This window comes from Molossus molossus, unplaced genomic scaffold (assembly GCF_014108415.1).
Source record: "Molossus molossus isolate mMolMol1 unplaced genomic scaffold, mMolMol1.p scaffold_m16_p_17, whole genome shotgun sequence".
Lineage (NCBI taxonomy): Eukaryota > Metazoa > Chordata > Mammalia > Chiroptera > Molossidae > Molossus > Molossus molossus.
In genome coordinates this window covers 68,513,666-68,541,534 of record NW_023425352.1, presented here as the reverse complement: position 1 = coordinate 68,541,534, position 27,869 = coordinate 68,513,666, and the positions used below count along the sequence as shown (strand labels likewise).

Genomic DNA, 27,869 nt, shown 5'->3' with positions numbered 1-27,869 from the left:
CTTCGTGGGGGCCCCTCCTCCTCGGAGGGCGCTGAGCAGCCCCGCCGGCCCGCGGTCCAGTCCAAGGGGGCCGCAGGCGGGCTCCGGCTGCAGGGTCCGATGGCAGCCCCGTTCCTGGAGCCCCAGTTCACGGAGCTGACAGCCTGCTGGCCAGAAGTGCCCAGTGAGAACGGCTGGGCAGAGCCACCGTACCCCTGAGAGGCTGTGCCTATCCGCCTCCTCACCCCACATCTTCCCTCCTCTGACCTAGCCGCGCCCCAACCAGTGGACTTCGAGGACAAAGGAGTGTGTGGCTGCTGGTAGAGGGAACAAGAGCTGTTGAAATGATACCATTTTCTGGTCCTTCTGGAACAAGGACAGGCCCGCTCACAGCATGAGACTGAGCCCTGGCACCCCGTATCCTGGTTCTTTGAGTCGACAAGACCTTCGAAGGCAGCCCCAAAAATGAACAGGAAGGTGACAGGATGAGCAACTCTACTTCCCTCCACGGCTTGTGGGCACAGACGGACCCCGAGAGGTCTCGCCGCAGTCGCCCTGGGCCAGCAGTACCATCAAGACCTATCACCAAAGAAGCCCGGACAACACAGGCCCACCGGCGGGGTGCCAGGGGCGCTCTCCAGACAGCAAGGGAGCGGTGCTCTCTCCCTTCCCGAGTTCAAGAGGAGGCTCCGGGCAGCAGGCGTCTTGGGTCCTTTCCAGTTTTCCACGGGGCTGAGGTGGGACAGGCGGATGGGGCGGGTGCCGGGCTTGGCACCCCCTCATACGCTCTTCTCGCCCTCACTCTGTTCCTTGGCAGAAGGGGTCTTGTCCTGGCTGCCATCAGGGGGCACCGGCTTGCCCACAGGGCCGGGACTGCTGCTGGTGGCTGGCAGGAGGTTGGCTGACTGCAGGACAGCCTCCGAGTGCTCGCGGGCCTTCATGCGCAGGGCGGCCACGCTGGCCGTGCGGTTACTCTGGCAGCCGTAGGTGGGGAGGAAGGAGAGCCCCATGGGGTCTGGGACACAGCAAGAGCACAGCGGGCCCCCTGCAAGGAGGAAAGACAACAGGCTGCCGTCACTGTTCATATTTTGTTTGCAGGACCTGGGGTGGGAAGGTTCGGGACACTAACGGAAGACGGGACGCATGCCCAGGTACTTGAACTCGCACAGCTCAGGAGAGCCAGTCCGCGGTTCTCAGCGCATCACAGGGACCTGGCCAGTCCCGGCTCCCTCACCAGCCACCTGTGTCTTGGCTTCTCTGAGCCTTAACTTGTACTTCTGCAAAACGAGGTGACACCTACCTCCCAGGATGAGGGTCTAATGCTGGGATCCCACAACCCCCCAAAGCACCCTAGAACCCCGGGGGACTGCAGTGAGATTTAAAGTTTGAAGTCAGGGAAACCCACCACATCTGTCAGACGCCACACGGGCTGCCAGGTGAGCGGCAGCTCCCCACTTTAACCCCAGATCACACCGCGCTCCTTCAAGGACGTCACGTGTTCTGTGCAGGTGGCATGCGCTCTGTTTTGCAAGCACCACGCAAACCTCCACGTGGAACATCACATGAGGGTGGTGGCCTCCAAGGTCACGGAAGCCATGCAGAGCCCCCCAGGTTCCCATCTCATTAAGAAGTCATGGCAGCTATTTACAAGTGAAAGAAAAATATTTTTAATTTATAAATAGTATTCTTCCAATGGCTACGAAGTTGTTGGGACATAAATACTTTGAGTTGCTGGGGCCTAACCATTTTATAAACAGAACCACTGGGTATTTCTTATGGCCCAAGAATGTCCTGAAAAATTAAGGGAGACCCTAAGGGCGCTGTGGACTGGGGTTGAGAACCTCCAAAGACACCGGCCTGGCAAGTGCTCAGCAAGGTCCACGTGGGGAGTGGCCCCCCAGGAACCGCCCCCCACCTCACTTGGTGCCAGGAGCCTCCCTCTCACTGGTCCCCCCCAGTCATGCATGGATCCAGCCGCTGTCCCAGGAGCACCTGGTACTGTTCTTGGCCCCAGTGACCAAGTCAGCAGAAATGAGACAGCGAGACCCCAGCCTCGCGGACGCAGGTCCAGTGGGGAGGGCGACCGCGGACACCGGGTCCCTGACACAAAGGCAGGCGGTGGTCAGCGCCCTGGATACAGGAGAGGGGAGCATGGTGCTTGATGGGGCAGTCGGAAGGCAGCCGCGGGAGTGTGCGGACCAGCGGACCACCGGGGAGAGCAGCAGCACGAGGCACAGCCTGGGGACAGGCGTCCCTGCCAGGGAGCAGTGGGGTATTCAGAGTGACTGAGGCCAGAGAACGCAGCTGCGGGTGGGCCACCAAGGCCAGACTGCCCTGCAGGCCACACAGAGCATGGTGGGAGGAGGCCTCAGTGGGTTTGCCTACAGTCAGGAGTTCATCTGCACCGGGGTGGGGGAGGTACGGGTTAACGCGGGGGGTCCCCCTGCCTGGGGCTCGGCCCAGGCAGGCTGAGGGGGCTCACGGACTGCCAGAGGGTGACGGGAAGGACTCAGGGGGGACGCGCAGGTTTGGGCCTGAGCGTCTGAATGAATGGAGGTGCCGTTTCCGAGATAGGACAGAGAAAAGGTGGGCTCGTAGGGCCTAGTGGGGGCAGGTGGGGAGGCCAGGGTCACACCGACCGTGCACCAGTCGGGGGGGTAGACTCAGCTGCCAACATCACATAATGTGAGAGATTTTAAGAGCCCCATTGGCTAGGTCAGAGGGTAAGCCCCTTGCGTGGGCCCTGCAAGAAAAGTGGACTAGAGCAGCCCCTGCCCGCCCGCCAGCCTAGGCCGCTGCGGAGCCAGAGCCCAGCAGGGAGCGCCATGCCCGTCTCGGCCCTGCCAGTGACAGCTGGACTCAGTGCCTGTCCCTGAGGCCTGAGGCCTGGCGGGGCAGCAAAGCCACTTCTCCGTCCAGACTCCGCTAGGCCCTCGGCGCTTTCCGGAAGCACTCCCTGACTTTGGGCAAAGCAGCACTGCAAGCAGAGGGTTTGGGACCACAGTCCACATTTGCTGAGTCACCGAAATCCCTCCCTGTGGCCTTCAAAACCTTGTGTGATGGGGCGTCACCACCCTGTCCTCGTGCCTCACAGGGGCGACCAGCCTCCGCGCAGAGACCCGACACAGGCTCAGCAGAGCCCTCCAGGGCGCGCGGGGCCAGAGCCGGGCCTCCATGACCTCAGCCTCTGTGCAGAGACCCGACACAGGCTCAGCAGAGCCCTCCAGGGCGCGCGGGGCCAGAGCCGGGCCTCCATGACCTCAGCCTCTGTGCAGAGACCCGACACAGGCTCAGCAGAGCCCTCCAGGGCGCGCGGGGCCAGAGCCGGGCCTCAATGACCTCAGCCTCTGTGCAGAGACCCGACACAGGCTCAGCAGAGCCCTCCAGGGCGCGCGGGGCCAGAGCCGGGCCTCCATGACCTCAGCCTCTGTGCAGAGACCCGACACAGGCTCAGCAGAGCCCTCCGGGGCGCGTGGGGCCAGAGCCGGGGCCTCCATGACCTCAGCCTCCGTGCAGCCCCAGGACACAGGCTCCGTCCTGACCATTTGCAGAGGAGGAGGTGAGGTTCAAGGGGCCGAGCTGGGCCTCACACCAGGCAGAGGGCCTGCTCCTCGACACCGCGTCCCCGTGTCAAAGGGCAGGTTCCCCCAGCGTGGGCCCTTCTGCGGGTGCTGCCTGAGCCTGAGGAGACCCCGCCTCCACCTCAGAAAGCTCTTCTCTTCGGGGTGGGAGCGCCACCTCCCCAGGGCTCCAGATTCTGCTCCTGGCCCGCCCCTGCCGCCCTCTGCACAGCCCTGGCCGCCGAGGGCGGCGGAAGGCAGCGGTGTGCTATGTGCTCACTGTCTCCCCACACCCCAGGACTGTGGGCACCCAAGGGGCAGGTACCGCCCCATCTCATTCACTGCTCTGCTCCAACACCCAGCTCGGGCCTGCAACAGGCCAGGCCCGGCAAATATTTGGAAGGAGGGCGGGAGGCGGGGAGGGTGCCTGGCCCCAGGGCCCACTTGTGTGGTCAGCCTTCCGCCCCCCCCCCCCCCCCCGCACGGCTTCCGGCCGCAGCGGGGTGGCCCGGCCCGCCTCTCTCAGGACAGGCTTCCCGTCCCAGGGCGCGGCACCGTCCTCCCCAAGCACATGTGGGCACCTTCCCCTTCCTTCCGACCTGCTCAGGCAAAAGTAGGCTCCTCTGTACCAGCACCCTAGGCCGCCCCAAGGGGTGGGCACTACTCAGCCCGGTGTCAAGGGAAGGCCACTGAGGCTCCGGTAACTGCCCCCTTCGGCGGTTTATTGCAGAGGTGGGACCAGAACGCCCGGTGGCTGTCGCCTTCTCCGCCGTGTACCAGGCAGGGAAGACGCCGCTGTTGCCTCCTGCCTCTGTTTTGACCAGTGGGCAGGTACAGCGGGCAGCAGATACTAGATGAACCGAAGACAATCACAAACACCAAGTTTACAAAGGGACTTCCGAGGGCCGGTCCATAACCCGCACCCCTGGCGAGCTCCAGCCCGGTGATGTTCCCAGCAACGGCCCAGAACAAAGAATCGCACTGGGTTGATCCCAATCTGACGGTTCTGCTTCTCCTAGTGGTTCTCACACGGACACGGACATGAACACAGACGCAGACACAGACAGACGCGAACACATGCTGATGCCAGGTTCGACTCCGCAGGGCCGGGCCACCAGCCCGGGAGCCACCCCGGGGAGGCTGCCTGCCCTCCCTGCCCCTCCCACAGGGCAGACACAGGTGGGGACACAGCAATACGAGGAAATGAGCCAGCTTAGCAGTAGGAATACTGACGATTATCTCCTCTGTGTCTGTGTAGAATTTTTCTCATTTTTCTACAATGAATATGAACTTCTCTTAAACTCAGACTCATAACAGTAATTTAAGTGAACGTTAAAAAGAAGGAAGGCTGCCCTGGCCGGTTTTGCTCAGTGGTTAGAGCATCGGCCCACAGACCAAAGAGTCACAGGTTCGATTCCTAGGTTGCGGTTCATCCCCGGCCCTGGTCAGGGTCGTGCGGGAGGCAGCCAGTCAATGTGTCTCTCTCACATCAATGTTTCTCTCTCTCCCCCTCCCTTCCACTCTATCTGAAGATAAATAGAAAAATGTCCTCGAGTGAAGATTAAAAATAATAATAGGAAGAAGGAAGGCTGGAGTTAGACCCCTTCACGCGTACAAGGAGGGTCTGCAAGGGGCTGGGAGCCTGAGCACGAGGGGCTGAAGGTCCAGCAAGGCCTTGGGCCAATGCAAGCATCGGGGGGAGTTCAATGGTCTGAGACTCAGTGAAGCCCGTGTCACCTGCAGGATGACAAGTGCCACTTGGACAGGACAGCGACTCCTCCCCTGGGTCCACAGCCCACACCTGCCAGGTCACACACCCAAAGCCACCAAACTGACACTACTGGCCTGCAAATCGCAGATCCAGAGGTGAGAGAAACACATTCACTCACAGCACGGAGGCTGCGGGACAGAAGGGTCAGCGTACGTCGTCTGGTTCAGCCCCTGCTGCACGGACGGAGATGAGGACCAGGAACCCGAGCACTCTGGGAGGCTGCGGCTACGCACCTGAGGGCTATACTTGCAACAGGTGCTATTAGGCCCTCGGAAGAAAGGAAATCTTACCCCTGCTCCAGCCTGGTGACCCTCCAGAACACCATGCTCAGTGGACTGAGCCCATCTGAAGGGACACATCCTGCACGCGTCCACTCAGACTCGGCCTCAGGGGGCAGAGTCACGGTGCAGCCAGGGGTTGGGAGAAAATGGGCCATGGGAGCTGATGGTTTGTGCGGGCAGAGTTTCAGTTTGGGAAGATGACGAAGTTCTGGAGATGGACGGTGTGAGGTTGCCCAACAACAGGAACGTTTAACACTTTTGAACTGTACTCAGAATGGCTAAAATGGTCAACATTATCCTCTATGTATTTTACCACAATTAAAACTAAACTAAAATAAATGCTTAAACCTGAACCAAAGGAGAGTTCAAGTCGAGGTTATCAGAAAGGTGAGGAGCACCCCAGCCTGTCGAGACTCCGTTCTGACCCCTCCTTTAAAGTCCTTCACCCCAGCAACAGAGCGCCTCGTCTCCGTGGGCTGGCCCTCCACCCAGCCTGCCCGACGTGACAGGGGGGAGAAGACTTTACCCTCCCTTTTTCTACAGGCTCTGCCTCTGTTAAGGCAACCCACACCGTACGGTGTCACAGTGAGTCCCTGTGAAGTCACTGACTACGTGCTCACTGCTGAGGCGCCGTCCCCTCTGTACAGTCGGGTCCTTGGGCACAGACCACAGACCTTACAGAGAGCATCACATGGTTTACACACATTCATGGAACCCAGCCTCTGTCCCCAGACTCTGACCGGCCTTCCTGCCGCAGGGCAGCAGGCCCTGAGCGGCGCACCCAGGCCAAGGAGGGTCCTGGGCACACAGCCCCTCACAGGTGCCACCCTCTCTCCGCGTCCGCGGCAGCTCTCCATCCATAGCAAGGCCCCTGCGCACAGCAGGACTCAACCGGCTCAAGGTCACGTGGAAGAACCTGAGCGGGACCGGTGGGCGTGGCCTCCGCTCCGCCCCGCCCTCGCCTGGGTGGAAAGACGAAAGCGCAGACCCAGAAGGAGACCAAGAGAGTGCTCTGCGCAGCAGACAGGACCGAAGGCAAGCAAGGGGACACGTCGACTGCAATGACATTTATCAAGGAAAACTCTAAGGTCTGCGGTCTGTGCCCAAGGACCCGGCTGTACAGAGGGGACGGCGCCTCAGCAGTGAGCACGTAGTCAATATGACTTCACAGGGACTCACTGTGACACCATGCGGTGTGGGTTGCCTTAACAGAGGCAGAGCCTATAGAAAAAGGGAGGGTGAAGTCCGTCTCCCCTCTGTCATGGTCAGACCAGAGGGAGGGAAGGGAGAGAGAAGGAGGGAGGAGAGGGGAAAGGGGAGGGAGGAGGTATGAGAAGTGAAAGAACTGGTCACTTGGCTGAGGTGACCCCGAGGCCCAGTGGACAGGAGGTGACTGCTCCCGGCTCTGGGCGTGGAGGTCGGAACAGAAGCGGTGTGCGGGAGCGAGGAAGAGGGCTTTTCCTTTCTTTGCCATCAGCTGCGGCTCATAGGCAGCGCTCTCCGGGGGGCTGGGTCCTGGTCACAACACCCCGAAGGCCCCTGGACAGGACGTTGTAGTGAAACTCAGCACACCGCATGGGCTACAGTGGACACGTTTTTAAATCCCTTTCAACAAAAGAGGAGTCGACTCAGAATGCGATGTGAATTACAAAGCTGAGGTTTGCCTCCAATGCGAAGGTGTTTTCGGAATTTCAGTGACTGCTATCAAGTGTCCAGCAACCAGCATCTCTCTTCACTCCTACAACCATTTTTAACAAAGAAGAAAAGTTTTTTCCTTGTGGGAAATTTTTGTATAGGATCTTTACAAAACTATTCTGTTTCCCTGTGATGTCACGGTACCGACAGAACTCCTGCCCGGACAGCGCCGGCGGCCTGGACACCACCGGCACCCACAGGTGGGGCTTCCTCCCCAGTGGCACTCGGGTGGCACCAAGGGCAGACGGCGAGCTCACAGTTACCAAGGGAAACCCAGACGCCAAGACACATGGACGAGCCCCTGAGAAGCACGCTCCAGGTTCTCCCAAGTGCACTTCCAACATAAGTCCTCACAAGACAGCCACGACTAGAGAACATGGCTGCGACGGCAGCCGTCCTAACGGAGCCCTGAGGAGACCGAGCTTATAACACAGCCAAGACACTCACAGGCACGGTCACCTGGAGGGACAGCCGAGGTGGAAGGGGGAGCTCTGAGCCCTGGCTACTGGCCCCACCACTCACGGTCGTGGCTTCTCCGTCTTCCCGGTTTGGCCTCCTCGCCCGAGAGAACTGCTAGAAAGCACCTGGTACTAGTCCTCGAACAACTCTTTCCAGCCCATGCAGGTTCAAGGGCAGCGCTAGGTCAGATGCCCAGCTTGCTCCAGTTCCCAGTTCGTCTCAGCGATCAGCTGAAGCGCACCCCGGCTGCGCTGCTCGGAGGACACCGGCGGAACGGTGGGATCTGGGGGTGCCCCCAGCACTGCGCTTCCCCTGGCCAGCACCACCCCCGCGTTCCCGCCGACCTGCCGGTGCGCCCCCTGGCTGACCACACACTCAGTGTTTACTCTGCCAAGAGAATTTCGAAGGGTGAGCCGAACAAGCTTTAGAAGTTTCATCTTTTAATTACTAGATTTCCAGATTTGGGGGTGTTTTTTCTGTTTTATTTGTTTGTTTGTTTGTTTGTTTGTTTGTTTGTTTGTTTTAAACAATCAAAAAGCTATAATCATGAATGGGTAAAAATTAAATTAGCTACAGAGGGCGTCACCCCAGAGTGGCACACAGCGACAAGACCTGAGAGCACCTGACAGCCAGCTTCCAGGATCTGTACACAGCACACTGATACTACGACAAAATCACATCACCGGGAGTCCGTGCCATGAGCAGCATGATAATAAAAGAGTAAGTTTTAAAAGCAGGTTAAGTGACAGTAAGTCAATATGATCCCCTTTTGGTACATGTATCTATGTATAGATACATACATATCCATGTATACATAATACATATCCACATAGCATATATACACATCGTATATATGTGTATCTGTATAGCCATGTACCATATCCATATGAGATCACAGATGTATACATACATATATACATTTATTTAGAAATAGAAAATATTTATAAATTTCAACTTTTTAAAATCTCCAAATAAGGTGTAAAATACATACATTTATTGGAGATAAATGGGAAGAAAACAAATGTACCAATACCAGATATTCATAGTGGTTGATTCTGAGCACTGGGTATGAATGGTTTTTCTCTTTTTCTTTGTGTTTCATTGTATTTTCCTCTTTCTAAGTGAACCAGATATTACTAGAGTTGTTGAAAATCTACCAGGAACATTCGGTCCATTTTCTATTCTGTGGGGTCGAAGTGGGTGAGTCCCTTTGCGTGGGATGCAACCCACCCACCAGCTCGCAAAGCCCGTAAAAGGCCACACCTTCTCCATCCACCCCACCAGCTTGCCATCCCCAACATCTGCGAGAGACCCATCTGGCCACTAAATGCAGCCTGAAAATTGTTTTGTTTGGAGAACATAATACCTCCTGGACACTAAATTAAAACACGCAATTAGATTTCCATTAAGTTACAGCAAATTCTGCTGAATTGATCTAATCAGCCTACATTCCTATATGACATCATGCTTTAAAGGCTTGGCCTGAACATAAATACTTAATGTAATAAATAAAGTCTGAAATATTTGATCTCCTTGGCAGTTTAATTGATCTACTACAGAGACTGACAGAAAAAAATTAAGTCAGTCCGGCCTCACCTGTGCTGGGTGTGTGCGCCACGGTGCGTGGGCTGCGGCCTGGGTCTCGGGCCACGCTCCACGCACGGGCTCCGGTCAAACGTCCAGGCCAAGGGCAACAGAACTGGACGAGAACACAGGTATGTGGGTTCATGAGATGTTTCATACAAATTCCACAGCTCACTTTTTTTGCTTTATAGGAAAACAAAATAAATAACATACTTTATGAGTCATATTACCGTTATTTATGGTCCACAAGGAGCATTTGAATGGGAATGTTGGTACGATTGCCTACAATTTTATTTAAGCATAGATTTTTAGATGCTGTGGCTAAGTGTGCTCACCAATCAAACCACAACAAGGTCAAATTCACATCCAGGCGTCTTCCACCCGGTGACCCCGAGGCGCTGTCTCCGGCCTGTGAGGGAAGCTCTCGCCCTTCCTCCTGAGCTGTTCTGCTCTGCCCCCCCCCTCCCCGAACGCGCTGAGTGCCCTGTGCCCTTCCGCATCCCGGACGCCTGGTCCCAGACCTGACATGTCCCTTTCGGTGCAAAGTAAACACCTGAATACTTGGGGAAAGAGGGGGGGACATATTTCCTGACCAAGCTGACATTCTTTCCTCCCTCAAAGTCGCCCTTCCTGGGTTCTAAGCTCCCCCAATGCCCGTGGTGAGGAAAAAGGCAGACCTGACCAAGTCGCCCGTCTGCTCGAAGCCGAAACCCCAGGCCAACGCGGCAGTCCTGCTGCTGGGGTCCAGGCTAGATCCCACCGTTTCCTGGGGAGTGTCACTGCACACCGGCCGCCCCAACACCGCCCCCGCGCCCAGCGACCGCCCCTGACAGGAGGGGGCTCCCCAGCCGCTCCCTCTGCTGTGACCGAGCCTCAGGGCAGCGCCAGGCTCTGTGTCAGCTTGGATGTCTCTGCAGGGGCAAAGACAAGGTGACAGCACCCAGACCCAGGGACGCTGGCACAGCGAGGAGAGTGGGGCACGCGTCCCGGGCCATCCAGTGCCAGTTAGCAGGGCCCACTGCCTCCGGCAGCTGCCAGCACTCTGGAGGGGCCGGCGGCATCTCCCGCTGCCCCTGGGCACAGGCCAGAAACCTTCTGCTCAGTGCCCTGCACTCCAGGGCCCATTGATCAGCAGGAAGGGCAAACCCATCAGCACCCATAGGAAATGGCTTCTGGAAAGTGAGCTGCAGTTTTCAAAGCCAGAGAATGACAGCAGATGCTTGTAAAAGGAACAGAATCAATGCAGGGTGTGGGGCTAGAGGGCGGGGCACCTGGGTCCCCCGCGGGCCCTACCTCTGATGGAGGCACTGTGGCACCTTGGGCAGGACGAGTCCCTTCTCTGGGCCTCAGTTGCCCTCACTGAGTCCTGGGAAAGCAGTGGTGACATACTCATCGAGGAGATTCCTTGCAGCGCTCAGTCTCCACCCGTCTCCCTGACATCAGCTGGGCATGGAGCTGATCAACCACTTTCCTCCTACCCCTAACCTAAGCAGACCCCGGGGGGCTCCAGGCCTCGCCCCCACAACCCCAATACCAGTTGCCAGCACCTACTGCACACCTAGATGTACCAGCAGAGACACACACCGCACCAACCACAGGCACTCCTGGGGATGGCCCTCGTGACCCTCGTTTCACAGATGAGGACACAGGGTCTGCCTGAAGCTCCCTCCACAAGGGGAAGGCGTGGGCCTGGCTGGTCTGACTCCGGAGCCTGGGCTCCACTCTCCCGGGACCATGGCTCCATCCAACCGTTCCTCACCGTACCAGCCCTGCCAGCCTCCGTGCCTGTGCCCTGCTGTCCTCTCTGCCTGGAGAGCCCCTGCCCACTGGACAAGCCCCACACTCCCGTCGAGCCCACCTCGAGCATCTCCTCTGGACGCCATCTGGAGCATCTCCTCATTTCTACAGAAGCCCCCTCCTCGGGGCCTCCCCCCAGTCCGCATGTCCTTGTCGGGCTCTGGGAGCAGCTGACCGTGTCACGTGAGATGGATTCACTGCGCACCTGTTTGTCTCTGCAAGCCCCTCCCCAGCCTGCAAGCCCGTAGGGTAGGGCTGTGTCTACTTCATCACCAGATGCTCAGCCTCTGGCTCAGAGTCTGGCCAAGTGGGGTCCTCCGTGGGTGCTGTGGGAACAGGAGGCCCCAGTATTCTGGGGCCCAGCAGGTGGCCAGTGGCACCGAGCCAGGCTGGTACCCTGGAGTCTCCTCCATGAGGCCTGTCTCCCAGGCCTAGGGCAGCACGACCTTCTGTCCTTTACCCAAACGCCACGCCTTTCCCTCTGCACCAACCTGTGCCGGGCAGACACCGCCGCCCCTGGACGTGCTTTTCGTCGGGGCTGGGAAGTAAGGCAGGTTCACCCACAAGTACCCCAGTTCATGTCACGAAACCAGAGTATCCTTGGGGCCTGTGCCAGTTGGTCTCCAAAGAGGCCTGCAGCGACCACCCTCCCAGCGGTCGCAACCCGTGCAGTGCCCTCCACTTGGGTGTGGCTGGCCTGCGCCGCTGTCATCAGTAGGCGGCAGCAGAGGCGAATGCTGGGTGTGAGCCTCGAGGCCTGCATCTTCTGCTCTCCCACCTGGGACCCCCACCCAGCCCCTCCACAGGCTTGCCGGGGGGCGAGAGCTCCCAGCCTCCCGGCAGCCCTGCCAAGGCCCCCACACGGACGTGATTCCGTCTCCCACGTGCCAGCCCCGCTGCCATCTGACTGCCGTCTCCCGAGACCCCAGGCCAAGCAGCAGCGCGACTGGCCGGCTGAGCCCAGCGGTCCTCAGCTAAGGAGAGAGGATGAAGCGGCGGCCCGTCTACTCCGTTCTCATTACACTAAGTTTTGCGGTAAAATGAAGCAACACCGAAACCTGGAATGGAGACTTAGAAAAAGGAAAACACACACAAGCCAATCTCCTGATGATCATAGTGCAAAAACCGTAAGCTAAGTATCAGCAAACCAAATCCAACCGCCCACAAAAACATACCTTGTCACATCTAGTTTGGGTTTATTCCAGGAGTGCACAGTTGGTTTAACATTCAAAAACTAATCAATGTCATTTACTGTATTTATATATTGAGAAAGAAATATCACGTGATCATCTCGGCAGCAACAGGAAAGTATTTGATGAAATTCAACATCCACTCACATTCATGATTCTTTGAAAATAACAATTAAACAAAAGCTCTGGGAAAACCAGGACAGGAGAAAAGACAAGACAGCAGACACAGCTTGAAGCCCTGAGCGTTCTCTCCTGAGATCAAGGAAATAAGGACTGGTCTCAAAGACCACACACTCGTGACTGAGATGTCCCCAGTCTACAGAGACACAGGATGGGAGGCTGCCTGGGGGGCTGGGGAAGATGAGGAGTCGCTGCTCACAGGCTTGGGGTGATGGAAATGACCCAGAGTCGACTGTAGCGACCACCGCACGACTCGTGCCATGCACTAAAGCCATCGAGTGGTAGCCTGCGTGGATGAATTGCATGTTGAGAGGATCATATCTCAACAAAGCTGTACAACAATTAGAGTGAAGCACAGACAAGTGACGTCACTGCTTTCGTCAGCACTGTGCTAGGGGTCTGGCGGGCGTCGCCAGGCGAGCAGGTGGGGAGGAGAGAGAGAGACGGACTGTCCTTATTTAGAAATGATCCGATCTTGCACACAGAACATCATGAAGAATCTACAAGTAGATAAATCTTGCAAACATATGCTGAGCCAAAGAGGCCAGGCACGAAAAATACATACTGTGTGATTCCAGTTATCTGTATATTACATACTTACTACATTTGTGTATATATAAAGTTCGAAAAGTCAAGACTAAACAATATGTTTCAGAAAGCCTGCTTAGGAGGTTGCACTACTCTGAAGTCAGCAAAGGATTTCATTTAGGGGGAGGAAAATGATGGGAGTCGAAAGGGGCCCAGGGACTGAGGGGTTTTGGGGTGCAGGCCAAGTCCCTGAGGGTGGTTACATAGGTGTTCACCGGTCAGTCATTAATCATGAATGTGTATTCTATGAAATTTTCTAACGATTGTTATATTTCACAATAAAACAATTTTGTTTTTAAAGACTGTGGTTTTTGCAAACGTACAACACAAAAGGAGGGGTGCAGGGGAAAGGGGCGTGGCGCGCTCAGGGCCCACAGGGGGGGCTGTCTCGGCAGGTCCGCGCTGATCGGCCCCTTGCAGGCTCGGAGCGCGGACACTGTGCCCTGGCCTGGAAGCTGGGGCCGCGGCCAGTGTCACGCAGGGGGGCACGTTCTTGGCTAACAAGGGCCTTGCTCTCAGGGAGGCCGTGCCAGGCCCTTCTCAGCAGTGCACGTTCTGCCCTGCGCCCCCCACTGCGGCCTCAGGCACGCCCTCCATGCAAACCCAAGACGGCCTCTGCAACTGCCAGCTTCCTCTGGGCACCCACTGCCCCACGGAGGTGCCTCACACTGCGTCCGCCTCAGTCCTCAGGCCTCCGAGGCCTGGAGTGACCACGCCCGGCCATCGGGACAGGTGCAGCCAGAATTCCCAGCGCTGCCTGCCTGCCTCCAGGCTCCTCCCAGCCCGGGCAGCAACCTCCCTTCCGCAGGAGGGGGACGGAGAGGGAAGGATAAGAAGGGGTCAGACCTTATTCCCTTGCTCGGCCGCTGCTCCCCTACCTCAGGCCTAACTCCAGGGAGCCCCCCCAGGAACTGGGTGTCCCCACATACCCAACTGCCCAGCAGGCTGCCGCCCTCCCTCCTGCTGGTGACGCCCCGCTTGGGAGAGGGGCTGTGATGGGGTCTGAGCGGGCATGAGCTACGCAAGCTCCTCCCTGGCAGCTGGAGTTGGCCCCACGTCACGCCCAGCTCTCCAAATCCCAGGGCCGAGGGAGCCGGGCCGCGAGCACCGAGCACCGAGCACCGGGAGCAGGCCTCCCTGCCTGTGCTCGCGTCCCCCCACGCCGCCCACCCTGCGGCCAGCACGCCCCCTGAACAGCCCAAGCACCTCCCTTGGTCATTAACAACCTGCTCAGCATAATGCATTGTGAGCCAGCCTGGCGTAAGACAGCGCGGGGACGTTCTTTGTGTTGCTGCGGCTTTTTGTCTGGCCACCCAGTACTGCCTGCAAACCCTCCCTGCGTGGGGTAGGGTCCCGCTACCTTTCTATGTGAGAGTTTCCGCGGCACAACCACAACGAGCACACGGACGGCACGCCTGGCCAGCTGTCCCGCTGCCCGTCCAGAGCGCTGCCCACGGCAGCTGGAAAGTGAGCGTCTGGCCAGCAAACCCTACGGGGGCAGAAAGGAACACCCACCAAAGGTCGGAACGACGGGGCCACGAGGAAAAGGTGAACGTCAGCTGCAATAAAGTCCAGCGAGACGGGAGACGTTTGGGAGATGCAGCCACTTCATCGGGTCCTTCAAAGGCGAGTGGGACCCAGGAACTTGGAAATGAGAACGGGAACCTGGATGGTGTGAATGAGAGTCCAGGCAGTGCCTCTCCCGGGCCACCCTGTTCTCAGGGCCTCGGGGCCCCTCGCTCAAGTGCTCTTCGCTCCGGCCTCTGAGTCCAGGCCTGTGCTGATCAGCAGAGAAGCAGAGGTCAGAATTCCAGGACTTTCCCCAAGACTTACACGGCTAGACAATGAAGGACGAGGACTCCCCGGGCGGCCACCCAGAGTCCTTGCTTGAGCCCATGTGCTAGTGGCTGCCTGATGATAATTAAAGGAGGAAACCCCTGCTCTGCCCCCAGTGGGCAGACTCCTGGCCTGATGTAGCCAGCTGTCCACTTCCTGGCGGGGCGGGCAGCCCGCTGCCCACTGGGGGCCTGGGCAGAGCCTGGAGGCTGGCCTGCCGCCTCCACGCGGCACACTCCACTTGAGCGGCCACCCTGAAGGGCCAGGTGCCCCCACCTCCTGCCCTTCTGTGGGACCCTGCGGACCCACCCAGACCCTGCCCTCAGCGCACAGCATCTGGGGCAGGGCGCAGCCGGAGGGACAGGCCATGGCCCAGGGCAGAGCCACCGGTTGAGCTGTGGCCGGTCTAAGCTGGGCGTTGTCGAAACACAGGGTAATTTCCAGTCCGATCTGGGTCCTCCAGCTCTCCGATGCTTCCAAAACTCTCCTGCTCACAACAGGTCTCTTCAAGGAATAAAATCAGTCTATCCGATTTCCTGAGAAAACCATAACCCGGGGTTTCCTGTGGCTGGCGTCTCAGTCTGTGCCAGCACTCGGCAGGGTGGCTGCTCCCTGCAGTCTCGGCGCCACCTTCCCCCATGACCGACAGATTAAAGAGCAGAGCCCAGACCCCCTGGCACGCTCTGCGCCAGTCAGGGAGCTGAGCTGCCGGCGCAGCCTGTCCACCCGCTCACGGGGCAGGTGGGCTGGGCGTCCCACGCAAGCAGCCCTGCGCTCGGCGGCCTGGTGCTGGGGCCCCAGAGAAGCATCGGCGCCCCTGGTCGGCCCTGCCTGCTCTCTCCTCCCCCAGTGCCACCTGTTCAGGAGCAAGAGCCGTATCCCAAAAACACCCTCTTTCAGAAACCATTCAGAGCCAAATAATGTCCAGGCCAGTGAATCTGAGTTCCCATAAAACACCTTAAAGGACGGAAGGACTTCCAGGGTCACCACATAAAGCCCCTCAGAGAACTGCCCCTCAGTGACCCCAGCTGCCCACAAGCACCCCTGGAGGCTCTCTCAGAAGTCCCCAGGCGAGGACTTCACCTCTGTCACGACAATGCCTAGAACCAAACACCAGAACCGCAACTCCAGCAGGTCTGCAGGACGCTGCCCTCAGCTAACTAAGGCAGCCCTCCTGCCCGCAGCCCCGGGGACACTCAGGCCCCACAGGGGGATGGCTTGGTTCGGCCACCCCGGGGTGCAGTTGAGGCGAGGCAGGCCGGATTACAGCCCAGGGGTCCCTGGCACTGAGCCAGCCCTCGGAACTTGGGGCTGGTGCTCTCTTGGGCCCAATGGGGCTCTGCTTCATTTCTGCAGCTCGGGGCTGAGAAGATACAGCTGTAGGAGCCAGAAGCTGTCCTGGCCAAACCACCTTCCACACGTTCCACGCACCACGGAGCTGCAGGTGCGCACGTCTCGCCCAGGGCTGAAGGGGGCTGGGTTCCCCAAGCTCATCTCCAGGGACTGCCTGGCTCACCAGGCCGTGCTGACAGCAAACTCAGGAGGCCCAGAGACTCCAGCTCAGAGGACCTCCCTTGCAGAGGTGCCGCCCCGTGGCCAGAGGGCAGAGAGACGCCAACCAGGCCCGGCCATTGTCGCAGAGCGACCGCGAGCCTGGCGCCCTCCCGTGCGACCCTCGCGGCACTGTGCAGGAATCGCTGCGGCACAAGGCCACCTGGCGGAGCAGGAAGACGTTTCCGATGGGTGCTCATTCCCTCCCTTCCCGGCGAGACGTAGCTCCATAGCCCAGGGACTCGGAAGCCAGCTGCGGGTGGCCGTGGCGGCCAGAGGGCCAGGAGCCACGGGAGGGGAACTCTGCAGGGCGGCGGCGGAGCTCTGTGTGCGGGAGGAGGGCTCGGAGAGCAGAGAGGGAGCGGGTGGGAGAAAACCCCTCTCAAACCGGCACCACAGGCGGGTCCGACCGCGGGTGTGCCAGTGTGGCCCGGGGCAGCGTGTGGCAGGTGGGAATACTCCCAACCAAAATCCAGATTTCCTTCTTCATCCAAATCCAGTCGTTCTGGCAAAGCTGCGTCCACACTGCCACCCGGCCACAGTCAGCTGCTTGAGGAACAGGGGAGCCTCGACTGGCAAAGGCTCCCGGTGCACCCCATCCCCTGCCCAGCCTGCATCTGGGGCCTTGAGCATGCTCTGCAGAAGCTGTTTCTGACCACGGAGCCCTGCCTCTCCCCTGGGCTTCTCTCTGAGGTGGGAGCAGGGCGGAGACCACGAGGGCGCGGGTCCGAGGTAGGAGAGCTCCTCGTGCAGGGGCCCAGGCAGTGGGCACAGGCCGCGTCACTCACTGCCGCTCTGGAGGCCTCTCCCGCATGCCCGCAGTGCCGCCCCGAGGCACAGAGGTGTGTCTGCCACCCCGCAGGCTCCTGTGTGCCCCGAGCCCACCCCACGCCAGGGCAGCAGCAAAGGAAAGCATGTGACCAGGAGGCAGGCACAGGGCAGGCCCTGACGTCAGCCAGAAGGCTTGGGAGGAAGGGGCGGAATGAGGCAGGAACAGAGGGCCGACAGATTTCCTGGACCTGTTCACCATCCCTGCCCGTCCCGGTCAGGTGTGGGAGACACCGGTCCCCGCTCTGTCTCCCTCTCACCACTGCCCTGTCTCCCAGCCGGACGTGGGCCTGCCCTGCCTGCCCCGCCCTGCCTGCCCCGCCCTGCCTGCCCCGCCCTGCCTGCCCTGCAGTGTGGCTCCCGAACCTTCCTCGGCCAGCACCGCCTCCGCGGGGCCTCAGCTGGGTCAGCCAGAGCCGCACACGCTGCCACAGCACAGACGCGGGGATCACCTCCAATTCAGGAGGCTGGAGCGGGCCAGCGAAGAGCCCTGATTGGAGCCAGCTCCTGCCAGGACCTGAAGTGGCCCCACCGAAGCAGAGAGGGGTCGGGACAGATAAGGCCTGCCCCTCTCCAGACCAGCTCCTGGCTGAGGCCCAGGTCTCACCGGCAATCCCCTTCCGGAAGTCCCCCACCCCGTTGCCTGGCTCCACCTGTCAGCCTGTTGTGTCCTGTGCTCTGTGGCTATGTCCCAAGGACCCTGGGGGGGAGTCCATGTGGCCCCCAAAGTTCCCAGTCACTGTAGCTGGAGGAAGCACTGGGCTGCGAGTCCAGAGGTGAATGGCGCCTCATGTACTCATGCTCGGCCACCTGGACCACCCAGAAATGGCTCCGGGCTTTGGGGCTCCACCTCCCACAGTAGAAAGTGCAAATCCAGGAGCATGGCATTCGGGCCTTCGCACTCCGGCCCCGCAGGCCCCTCCACCGGGCCCTGCACCCTCTCCCGTGGGCACGCACCACACCAGCCGTCCTCCGGAGAGCCCGTGTCCCGCCCCAGCCCCAGCGCTGTTCCCTGGGCCTAGAACGCCTGTCCCTCCCTGCAGAAGACCCCCAGGAGGCCCCATCATGCTCTCGTTCATCCCCCAGACTCTAACAGGGAACAAGCTGGAGACACCCTGGGGGTCTGTCCCACCACCTATTAGCAGGAAAAAGCCCACAGCTGCACCAGCACCCCCACCTCCAAGCCCCCATGACAGCGAGGCCTCAGGGGAACGGACGCCCCCAGGCCCTGTCTGGGCCCTGCCCTGCTCCTGGCCAGCACAGCCATCTGACCCATCACAGGAGGACAAGGCTTGGTGCCGGGAACTGAGAGACGACACTGGATGAGTCCACTCCTCCAGCGGGGTGCCCAGAAATCCCCGAGGGACAGCCACAAGAGTTCCTTTCTCTGGGCCTGACAGACGCCCCGAATGGCTTCCAGCCTTCACACGCAACAGCCACTGGGACGAGAGTAAATCTCGGAAAACCACAAATCCCAGCAGCTCCCACCTCTGCGACGGAAGTTCCTGCACAGGCAGGCGGGGAGCCCCGTCGGGAGAGGGGCCTTCTAAGCTGGGATGGCTGCCCCGCACGGACCCCACCGACAAGCGGCCAGTTAGCTCCTAGAACCCTGACCCATGACCAGGAGCAACCTACGAACACAGAGCAGTCACTTTTCAAACATCCGCCGCTCGGGGCAGGGGTCCTGCCGACATTCCCGAGTCTCAGCCACGCGAACGCAAGCGGGAGGGCATGGCCGGCGTCACCGACGGAGGGGAGCAGGAGAAAGCAGGTCAGTCTGCCCATCTCCAAAGCCCCAGCCAGCAGAGCCGACTCACCTTTCAGGGAGGCCACGTGTGTCAGCGCCTGGGCGTACGTGGCCGTGTTCAGGAGGGTCCCTGGCAAGCAGGAGGGAAAGAAGGGTCCTGTGGGGGCCACCGTTCGCCCCAGGCTGGCAGAGAGAGGAAGCACATGAGTTCCCAGCCGAGTGTGCCCACCAGCCTTCAGGCCCAGGGACCCGCCGGCCTCACCTCTGCTGGGCCTCCAGGGCCTCCTTCTTGCTCCGCACCTGGTCCCCAGGGGGTGGGGAATTGACATTTCTCACAGGCGGTGACGTCACCTCTGCCATGGACTCCTTGGCTCCTGGCTCCTGGTCAGAGGACCCTCTTTCTGTTTTCCTCCATTTGGCCCGTCGGTTCTGGAACCAAACCTGGACCCCAGTGGAGAAACACCCAGACATGAGGAGGGGAACCGAACCCAAGCCCGCGTGCCGGGGCCCGTGCCACACTCACGGCTCACCCCCAGCCACCCTGAGCTGCGGCGCAGACCCGCAGGGGTCCGAAGGCCGGTGCAGAGGACAGGGCCGCACCTTCTTGACGAGTGTTACACCAAGGAAGTGTCCAAATGCCTTGCCCAGAGTAAAGGTGAAAGTGGTTTGTGGAAATTCTCAGTGTATGTGAGTATTTTTATCTGATGTGAAAGTATTTCCTGGGGGTGGAGGGGAATATCATACCATTTATAAACACTGCCTGGGGTTTCTCATCAAAATACTCATTCACACTTCCAGCAGGTGTGTCCTGAGCCCCTGAGTGTGTCTGGCCCCACCCTCGCGATGACCCCTGAAGTCCTCTCCTGCTCACCATGACAAGTCCCTGAGCAGCAGTCCAGTGCACCCATCAGAAACATGAATCTGGGTCAGTTCCGGTTCTGAGCTCTGAACCCCGGTGGATCCCTTCGGAGTCCGCCGCAGTCCTCTGAGGGAGGCAGCCCCCATCTCCATTCTCAGATGAGAGAACCGAGCCCCAGACGGCAGTTATTTGCTCAAGGTCATGCAGGTGGTGCGTGGCAGATCCACTATTCGAAAGCCAGTGGCTTGGCTAGGGGCCGTGAGCCCCTGTGCTAACTGTGCTAACAGGGGCCACCCCGCATTATTCGGAAGATAACACAGACACACGGAAAACACTGGGCAGTGCCTGGCGCATAGCGAGCCATCCCGGGTAAACAGTAGCTGGTGTTACCATCTCTGCCGTTCTCAGGTTAGGAGGCAGCTTATGATCCACCTGCTCTGAGTACCTGCGTGAAGGCTGGTGTGGAATTCTTCAAGCCTCGGAAATCAAGACTGCATTTGCATACGAACAGCCTCAGGGCTGCCAGGCAGCCCTGGCCCAAGGTGTTTCCAAAGGTCAGTGAATCCTGCTGCTCTCTACTCCTTCCAGCAAAACCTCTTTCCCGCCCAGCTGCTGTGGCTCAGTGGTTGAGCAGTGACCCTGCACCAAGAGGTCACCGGTTCAATTCCCCATCAGGGCACATGCCCACGTTGTGGGCCCGATCCCCAGTGGGGAGCATGCAGGAGGCGGCCAGTCAATGTTCTCTCTCATCGATGTTTCTATCTCTCTCTCCCTCTCTCTTCTCAAAAAAAAAAAAAAAAAAACCACAATAAAAAAAATATAGTAATAATAAAAAACTCTTCCCCCTTCTCCTAAGAGACAATTCCTGGCTTAAAAACCAATGTTGGGTTAGACCTCCCTCTGGTTCCCGTTCCCCGGGGCATCGCTCCTCCTGCAGGCGGACGGGCCCCAGAGCACCCCCTGCAGCCCACTCCACCTCTGAATTTCCACCCTCCTTTACCGGGCTTTCTTTCTCTCTTCTTAAATCTAGTTGGCTTTTAATTGCACATATCAGCAACCATTGAATAATGATTTTATCTATATTCTAAATTTAGGGCAGTTAAATGCAAAGCAAAATGCAGACACTTTCTTGCGTCTTAATTGAATGAAGGTCACAGCTATGACAACATTTAATTGAGCTATTTTTCATTATCATATTTTAATGACTTTGCACTGACAGTTCGCCTGCTTCTGAGGAAGGAGCATGATGGAGTCGTTTATTTCCCTATTTAGTTATTGTTTGACAACATCAGCTTTGATTAAGACCCTGCTTTATAGAACATTAATCATATTTGAATGAGCAAGCAGTGTAAATGTAAACACAGCTCCCTTCCCGCCACCGAGCCGAAGCCAGTGTCCCCGCACGGAGCCCACAAACAAATGCTTCACAGCCATTGTCTGTCTGCAGAACAGCACAACAGCCTCCACCACGAGTCCCAGCTCTAATTGTCGCCACCCTATCTCACCCTTGCACCTTTCAGGGAGAAGTTATGATCTTCCACTTCTGAATGCTCAATAATTGTGTCATTTATCTCAATTTGCAGTTCAGTCTTTAGGCAGCTATTGGCAAGCTGCATTAAAAAAAGAAAGGACAGACTGCATCCTGGCCAAAGGAGATTTTCATTTCCAAATAATAATCAGTTTAATTTGCCCACATATGACCAATGATTCATGTTCAGATTTAATAATCAGGATCACATAATCTGATTATAGGGGAAATAATTTGTTTACAACCCCAATTTACTGCTCAGAATTCCATTATCTCTCTTCAGCCATTGGTTTTTAAGAGATACTAACATGACCCAGGGGAACCGAAAGCAAACTATTATATTTCCTACAATTAGATCTTTGCATAGTCTTAACCCCAAGCCCCTACATAAAAAAAGAACAAAACAGCATGGAGGAAACCCCATAAATAAAATGAATATATAATTGTGCTCAAAGAATAGCTCGCCTGGAGAGGCAGCGCTGTGAATCCGTTCCCCGCGCTCCAGCCCATCTGCTGGGCTCGGCGGGTCGTGCACTTAAACGGAATCACGGTGCAGCTTCTACAATGAAATCTCACTCAGAGATGGTCACTGCAGGCCACGCTCGTCTCTGCACAGCCCCTTCGCTGCTGCCTCTGAAGATTTTTAAGTGGCACACGTTCTCCGGACTCACTTCCCTAAAGTGTCCGCCTGCCAGGGAAAAGTTGGGCATAATGCAAGTTCTGGAAAGCAGAACCTAAGCCTGTTCCCATCTGAAAACCCAGTTCTCTGCAATTGACCGGCCCGCGCCCAGAGTGGTCAGAGCTGCTTTGAGAATAGCATCTCAGCTCTTTTTTTTTTTTTTCCAAAGCAAGGAAATGGATGTGCATTGATGTAATTTAGTACCTTAGAGACGCGGACAAATTAGTGTAGAACATTATCACTAGTTAATTATGAATGACCGATTAATCAACCTAATCTAATATTCCACATTATGTTGATGTTATTAAAGTGCATCATGAAAATGACAGATAGTCTTCATTTGCTTTCTTTGGCCAAATGTGCACTCTGCAGTCATGATGTCAAAAAAAAGTTTGCCAGTTTTAATATTAGGGAGTTAAATAATTGAGCAGAAGGCTCACCTGCACTCTGGCTTCCGTGAGGTTTATTTTCATGGCCAGCTCTTCTCTGGTGAAGACATCGGGGTAGTGCGTCTGGGCAAACACAGCTTCCAGAGCCTCCAGCTGGTGCAGGGAGAAGATTTACTGGTGAGAGGTTGCGGCGAGGTGAGAGGAAGCAGATGCATATTTCAGACTTGCTAACGGTGGCGAGGAAGTTGTTTCGCAGATCAAGTAGGGAGAGAAGAGCTATTTGAAAGGATCCCGCAGGTTTGAAATTTCAACCGCTGACAATTTAGGAGCTCAGTCTTGCTGACAACCTCAGTGCTCCCCCAAGAAGTAGAAATGAGAAGAGAGGTGCAAATATTTACACGCGTTTACACTTAAATATATTCCTAAGACTCCAAATGGAAGGGTGGCCTTGTGGGTGGGGCCCACCCAGCACCCACACGGGGTGGGAGGAGAGCAACCTGCAGGCGCCCTCACGCTGTCGGTCCCACAGAAACTGCAGGGCTTTGAGCAACTTCCTGGCGGCGCTAGTCTGCTCCGAAGGTGGAACAGATCTAAGAGAAGGAGCCCAGGTCCGGGAAACACAACATCAGAGTTCCAGTTGTAGCCCTTTTATTTATGGGCGACAATACCTTCTACAAACCCGTCCACTTCTAGGCCCCAGTCTCTCTTCTACCTACCCGAGGACAAGAATGTCCCACCTGCTTGTTTCAAAGGGTATTCCAAGTTTCCAACGGTATCGCTGGTGTTCGAATGCCCCCCAAACTATCGACCTGAGGCGAATGGGAGCAGTCATCGTTGCCTCTTCACTTACCGTCTGAGACCATCAGGTCCAAGTCTCTCCCTCTCCCCAACAGATTCCTTGACACAGAAGTTGTTTAAGAAAACGAAGGACCATGGGAACATGATCAGTTGGCCCTACTTTAACAGACAAAGGGGAGCAGCTAAAGCTCCGCTGTTTGGGAGGCAGGAAAGAGCTGTTCCGGGAGAACACCAGCCTTACCTGCTGCAGAGTGAACGTCGTGCGGTTGCGGCGCTGCTTCCTGCGCAGGAAACCATCGTCGAAATCTCCAGTGGGGTGGTTGCCAAAGGGGGCCGTGCCTGCTGGGAGCAAACGGGCAGCCTGAGCAGAGGCCCCCGTCCTGGCACCATCCGGCTGCTCTGGCTCATTCGAAGGCATCGATCTGACCCCTCCGGACAGAGCCCTGCCTTCCCGAAGCATCTTCCTCTGCTCCCCTTATTAGATTCCTTCTTTTCCACTCCCTTGTGCTCTCCCGTGCCCAGTAAACTATGACTTTAGGCCCAACTATACCTACTTCATAGAGCAAGTGGTGATCTTATTTCCCAAGACAGCCACGTTCTTCTGGGGAAATCCGGGGCTCAGGCCAGAAGGGCCACTGGCTTGAGGGGACGCCCTCATCCGCCCCCCAGACCCCTGCTGCACTCTGTTCGATGAGCCTCGCTCCCCACCTCAGAGCTTTTCCCAGAAGCTGCTGTTTCCTTTGCTCGCCTGTTAGTCTACCTGCCTGTACTCCTAGGAACAGGGGTTAAAGGCTCGGGGTGGGGAAGGGAAGAAATCATCAAGAGCTTTTCACAGTACTTGCCCCCTAGAACTTCAGGACATGAGGAGGTAAGTTTATAAATGAATATTAATGATCATTGGTCACAGCCCACCAGCACACCGGTGAATCAGTTATGCCGCTGTCTATGCACGAGAGAGCTGCCCCAGGAGGGGCTGTCCAAGCAGACCCACGCAGGCCACGCTCCCAGGCACCCGCCTCCTGCCAGGCTCATGAAGACCCGCTGCTTCTGCCTCCCCGAAAGGTCAGGCCCCTTGCCGCTGTCCTCCCATCCGCCTCCAAAGTTCCTCTGCAGCCAGACAGGCTCCGGCCCTCAATGTGCCTTCAGAGCATCTTCCAAATGTGCCCATTTACCTGCCAGTCCACAGTGGCTGCTCAGGAAAACAAGTGAGCAGGTTCCCATGAGCCAGTGAGCGCTGTACCTGCCGCGGGCTCTGGGCTCAGAATCACTGGGTGTTCGGGGTTAGAGCTGGCAAGCCACACGCCCGGACACCGTCCCCCACAGGGACCTCAGTCCCAAAGACGCAAGGTCCTTTAGGGTTTAAAAATTCTGTCACTGAAGGGAGTCCCTCATACTTATTACTCTCCTCTCCAGAGCCACATTTCCCCCCACAACCCCTCTCTCTGCTGAAGCTTCTCCTCCATCCCCTTGTCCAAACCGCATTCTTCTTCAAAACCCGTCACAAACATTTCTCTCCAGTTCGCTGGAGGCCTCAGAGAGCAGCTGGCAGCAGTCTTATGTCTGTTACTTTGCAGAATAGCGAGCGGTTCCCTTTTGAAACGAAGCACCTCCCTGGCAAGGATGGAGCTCAGCCCTGAGCGGCTCCACCAGCCTCCGTCTCCCTTGCCTGCTGGCCCCAGGCTGGCTCACCTCGCACGCACTCGATTCCTTACGTGAAACCCTGCCTGTCAAACCGAATCTTAAAAACGGCTGACGCGTCATCAGATTAATTAGAACAAAGATAGATGATCTAATAGAAAAGAGGAAAATACGAGAGGAGGCTTTTTACTTAGAAATAAGTAGAGTGGTCAAAAAGGTTATGAAAACGTTAAACCTTGTTGATAATTGAAACAGAACCATTAAGTACTGTTTCCAGCATGCTTCCCGGCAGTGCTCGGGCAGCGACACCCGGCACAGCTGGGAGTGTGGCCACGCACCCGGCAGCTCGGGCAGCGACACCCGGCACAGCTGGGAGTGTGGCCACGCACCCGGCAGCTCGGGCAGCGACACCCGGCACAGCTGGGAGTGTGGCCACGCACCCGTCTGTGGCAGCAGCTACTCGTGCTGCCTTATTAGAGCGTAACTTGACAATTTTCGTCAAAAATTTAAGTTCACATACCTATGACTATACTTAAAAAGGGTGGCAAAGCAAAGAGAGAAGACTGTTCCTGGCAACATGGTAATAAAAATAATTTAAAAATAAAAAACTGAATCAACTGAGCTCCCCTCAGCAGACACTTTCTAGCCAGCAGCTGCTGGAGTACGACACAGCCATCTCCAAGAAGTCTGTAGACCTCTACACATCAACATGGAAAATATCCCCAAAAGACATAGTATGCAGTGAAAAAAGCCAGGTCTTGAATGACTTGGCAGTATGATTTCAGTATAAATAGCGTGTAACACAACAGAGAGAAAAACACACAAACCAGGGTAAAAACCTGTTCTTCTGGAAGGAATCACCACAAACCAACCACAGGGAGTGCGTTTCAACAAAGGAAAAGAAATGAAAGAGAATTTCACTTTCAATGTATAGGCTTCCGTTCTAATTTCCCAAGCAGATCTATGGAATACTTTTTAATTTAATACCACAAAATATCTCAGGAGTGAGATTATAAACCATGCTGTATGTTCTGCTTTATGCTTCTCTCGATTAATAAAAAATAAAAATTAGAAAGCTGATAGGCTGTAATGAGATGTCCTCTTCCAAAGGTCTGTTCCCGCCTTTCCACCTGCAGCACATCACCTCCTCTCCAGAAACACCACACAGTGCTGTCTGCAAAACCGCCTCAGAAACACCGCTGCAAAGGGATCAAACAAAAGGTTCCGAAAGACCTATTTTCTTTTCCGATTTCTTCGGAATAGCGTGGAGACGGGGTGTGCTGGGGGTGTGGGAGGAAAGGTGAGCTGGCTGACAGCTGTGAGGAGCTCCGTGTGCTGCAGCTGGAACTCAGGACAGGCGGAGAGACGCTCCCCAAGTGGCTTCTGCGACCCGCCCTGCAGAGAGCACTTTCCCCTTAAGTCATCCTCACAGCTCACCACCTGCTAAACACCCCAAACCTCAGCCTGCCTGGCTTTGACCAGAGGGGGGGCCACTGGGTACCAATCAGTCAAATCCAAGGTTCAGAAGTGCAGGGAAGACGTATCCACCACACACTGGGAGGGTCTCCCTCCAGGCCTGGGGTGTAATGTCAGGGGATGTACCTCTCCGAGCTTTTCATAAAGCCAATTGTCATGGATCCTTTGAGGTAAAAGGAGGTGAAATGTAGCTAAGTGTCTGGACTTTCCTTCTTAGAAATGCTGACCAAGCGGGCAGGGTTTAAACACTGGTCCTCATTAGCCCCTTCTAAAAAATCCTACTGAACTCTGAAACGCTTCCTTGGGAAAATATGAACTTCTGAACCTTACATGGTTGGCCAGCTGAGGCTCAGCCACTGCTCAGGGTTACCCAGGGCAAGATGGACAAGCATCCTCTGATGTCTTAGGTTCCTCGGTGTCTCACCAGCTTTGTCCTGCCCAGACTTCCCTGACCGCTTAGCCTCCAAACTTCTTCCGCCCCACAAGCAAATCAAAGGAGTAGGTTGCCAAAGCCAAGTACTGGGATCACTCCCACAGTTAGGAAAGTCCTAATGTCCGGCGGCCAGGACTACTCTTCTGCCCAAGGCCCTGTTGAAAGGCCAGCGTGTGCTGCTCTGCCTTTGCTTGCTGGACACTACTCGCGCTGTGCAGCCACTCCTGGACTTCCACTTCCCCCTCCCTGGGGGCACCAGAGATCCAAGCTGCCCCCTCTCACCTACCCCCACCTGGCAATGCAGTACAGAGACCACACCTAAATCCTGGAGACCCTGGAAGCCCCGAGTCCTGGCCACGGGGCGGCCCCTGGGAGTGAGGAGCAGTTGGCATTTGAGGTCAGTAATCCAGTGAATCACAGAGATGCAGCCAGGCCAGAGCACTGGGTCCCTGGTGGGCAGAGTGACTGGCTCTCCAAGGGCCACCAGTGGCAGTAGCAGACATCCCCACCCCTGCCCCCAGCAGTATTGCTCTGGGCCCCGTGAGAGCAGCAGGCAATGGGTCCTTCAGCTCTTGGTCCGACCCAGGACAATTCGAGTTTATTCCTTAGTCCACCTTGGGTTTTCGTGATGTTTGCAAAACACCGTGAAAGATTGATTCGGCCCCCTGGGCGGGGGCCTGGGAAGGGGTAGCGATTAGAGGCGTGACACCAGCATCTGTGCTGGGAGGACCCTGCTGGTCCCTGCAGCATAGCCGGAGGCCGGCCGCCCAGCTCAGGCGGGGACAGAAGTGGGAGGCAGGTGGCGACGGGGCGGGAGGCTGGAGCGGGGGACCGGCAGGGAGCCAGGGGAGCCCTTACCCACCGTCCTGCGGCTGCACCTCTGGCAGGGCGGGCACTCAGCCACCCGCCAGCCCCACTGTCGCTAGGGTCCTTTCTGGCGGGCGCGGGCGCGGGCTTTCCGGAGGGGCCAGGGCGCGGCGCTTACTCACCCTCAAGCTGTGGTGGACAGTGGAAATAAAACAT

General features: G+C 57.2%; 1 protein-coding gene across 1 annotated transcript; it reads right to left on the bottom strand.

Annotated features, from left to right (window-relative positions):
• Window positions 1-758: 758 nt before the first annotated feature.
• On the bottom strand, window positions 759-27,869 carry DRGX (dorsal root ganglia homeobox). Its single transcript, XM_036265989.1, has 6 exons — window positions 27,836-27,869; window positions 23,541-23,638; window positions 22,553-22,654; window positions 19,309-19,487; window positions 19,117-19,229; window positions 759-1,024 (listed from the first exon to the last, which is right to left on the bottom strand). The coding sequence occupies exons 1-6, from the start codon at window positions 27,867-27,869 to the stop codon at window positions 759-761; spliced, it is 792 nt and encodes a 263-aa protein (XP_036121882.1).

Coding starts and splice junctions, on each gene's coding strand:
- DRGX (XM_036265989.1), bottom strand. CDS start 27,869: ATGTTTTATTTCCACTGTCCACCACAGCTTGAGG. Junction 19,488..22,552: donor TCACGGAAGCCAGAGTGCAG/GTGAGCCTTCTG, acceptor ACTGGGGTCCAG/GTTTGGTTCCAGAACCGACG. Junction 19,230..19,308: donor GCCCTGGAGGCCCAGCAGAG/GTGAGGCCGGCG, acceptor TCTCTCTGCCAG/CCTGGGGCGAACGGTGGCCC.